General features: G+C 37.4%; 1 protein-coding gene across 1 annotated transcript; it reads left to right on the top strand.

Moving 5' to 3' along the window:
• Window positions 1-451: 451 nt before the first annotated feature.
• On the top strand, window positions 452-1,375 carry OR52S24B (olfactory receptor family 52 subfamily S member 24B). Its single transcript, NM_001390772.1, has one exon. The coding sequence runs from the start codon at window positions 452-454 to the stop codon at window positions 1,373-1,375; it is 924 nt and encodes a 307-aa protein (NP_001377701.1).
• The last annotated feature ends 420 nt before the right edge of the window (window positions 1,376-1,795 follow it).

Here is a 1,795-nt window from a genome sequence, read left to right as displayed (position 1 = left end):
TTCACAAACAGTCTTGAACAAATTAATTTTCAAGAGGGCTAATACAGTTAAGGTTAGATTCATCTGATTGTGAATTTACTTACGTTACAATTTTTCTTTATCTTACCGGTCCAGAGTGCTTCAGAACCAAGACTAAACATCTTATCTGTGAATCCTGTGACTCACAGAAATAGAATAAATGTCTCTACCTTTTTGTTCATAAAATGGTTTGTTCATAAACCTTTTACTGTATTGATCACATGGGAAATTAATCATTGGTTTATATCAGTTTCTCCCCTATTAGAATGTTAATCTGAAATTAGGAATTAGGTCCTATTTATCATTTTATTTTTAGAGTATAAAACATTCTCAAGATTTATATTAATAAATGAAGTCATCAGTAAATAGATGGTCATATGAATATGAAAATATACACATATTCTGCAACTGAACACAACCCGTATTTTTCATCATGTCACTACCAAACAACACCAGTTTTCATCTCAGTACCTTTCTTCTCCTTGGCATTCCAGGGATGGAGGCCATTCATACTTGGATATCAATGCCCTTCTGCCTTGGAAATTTCTCCATTCTATTTATTATCAGAACAGACTCCAACCTGCATGAGCCCATGTACTTCTTCCTCTGTATGCTCTCTGTGGCCGACTTGATCCTTTCCACTACTGCTATGCCCAAAATCCTCAGCATTTTTTGGTTCCATGACAGGGAGATCTATTTTGAAGCCTGCCTTGTCCAAGTATTTCTCATTCACTCACTATGCAGCATGGCCTCAGGGTTTATCTTGGCCATGGCCTTTGACAGGTATGTGGCAATCTGCAATCCTCTGAGACATTCCATTATCCTGGCACACAGAGTCATCCAGAACTTGGGGCTGGTTACTATCTTCTGTGGAGTTGTGCTTTATACTCCTCAACCCTTCATGCTTTGGTGGCTTTCCTACTGCAGAGCTAATGTCATCCCTCACAACTACTGTGAATTTATGCCCCTGATCAAGCTGGCTTGTGCAGAGACCAGGATCTGCAGAACATACAGCCTAACTGCTGCCTTCTTCACTGGAGGTTTAGATCTCATATTAATCCTCTGTTCCTATGTTGTCATCCTTTTCACTGTCTTCCATCTTCCATCTGAGGCTGCTCAGCTCAAGACCATGGGCACTTGTGGATCCCATGTGTGTCTCATTTTGGTAGCCTATACTCCAGTATTTTTATCCTTCCTTACTCACAGGTTTGGGCACCACATGGCTCCTCATATTCACATCTTTGTGGCTAAAATCTTTGTCCTCATCCCACCCATGGTGAACCCAATGACCTATGGCATAAGAACCAAAAGGATCAGAGAATGTCCTCTCCAACTTTTCACTTCTCACAAACTCTAAAACAATCAGCTTTTATGGAACAAGTTTCTATGACTTATGGGAAAAAAAAAAGATATTAACCTTCTTTCTAGAAGCCTGAATCTCTACATATTCTATTTGTAATATAAAGTATTAATTAGCATTGATTTAATGTCATTCTCAGGAAACTTGCTTAGAAGATGACTGACTTAGGTGATTTATTCTTAATGTATTTGCTTGATAATTCAATTTCTCCACTTTTCCGTGATCTTTTTCATTGTGTTTGCTTCCACAATACTATTCTGTTGTTCCATATTATGAGCTTCAAGAGACACTGGTATGATTCATTATTTTGACTTTCACTAAGCTTAATTAATTGTCTATTTCTCCTAGACAATAAAACTGAAAATACTTTAAATCTAAAACCTCAGAAACTGGGATAGTTTTAGCTAAATATCTTTT

Source organism: Bos taurus, chromosome 15 (assembly GCF_002263795.3).
Source record: "Bos taurus isolate L1 Dominette 01449 registration number 42190680 breed Hereford chromosome 15, ARS-UCD2.0, whole genome shotgun sequence".
Taxonomy (NCBI): Eukaryota; Metazoa; Chordata; class Mammalia; order Artiodactyla; family Bovidae; genus Bos; species Bos taurus.
This window is presented reverse-complemented; position numbering and strand designations above follow the sequence as displayed.

Coding starts and splice junctions, on each gene's coding strand:
- OR52S24B (NM_001390772.1), top strand. CDS start 452: ATGTCACTACCAAACAACACCAGTTTTCATCTCAGTACCTTTCTTCTC.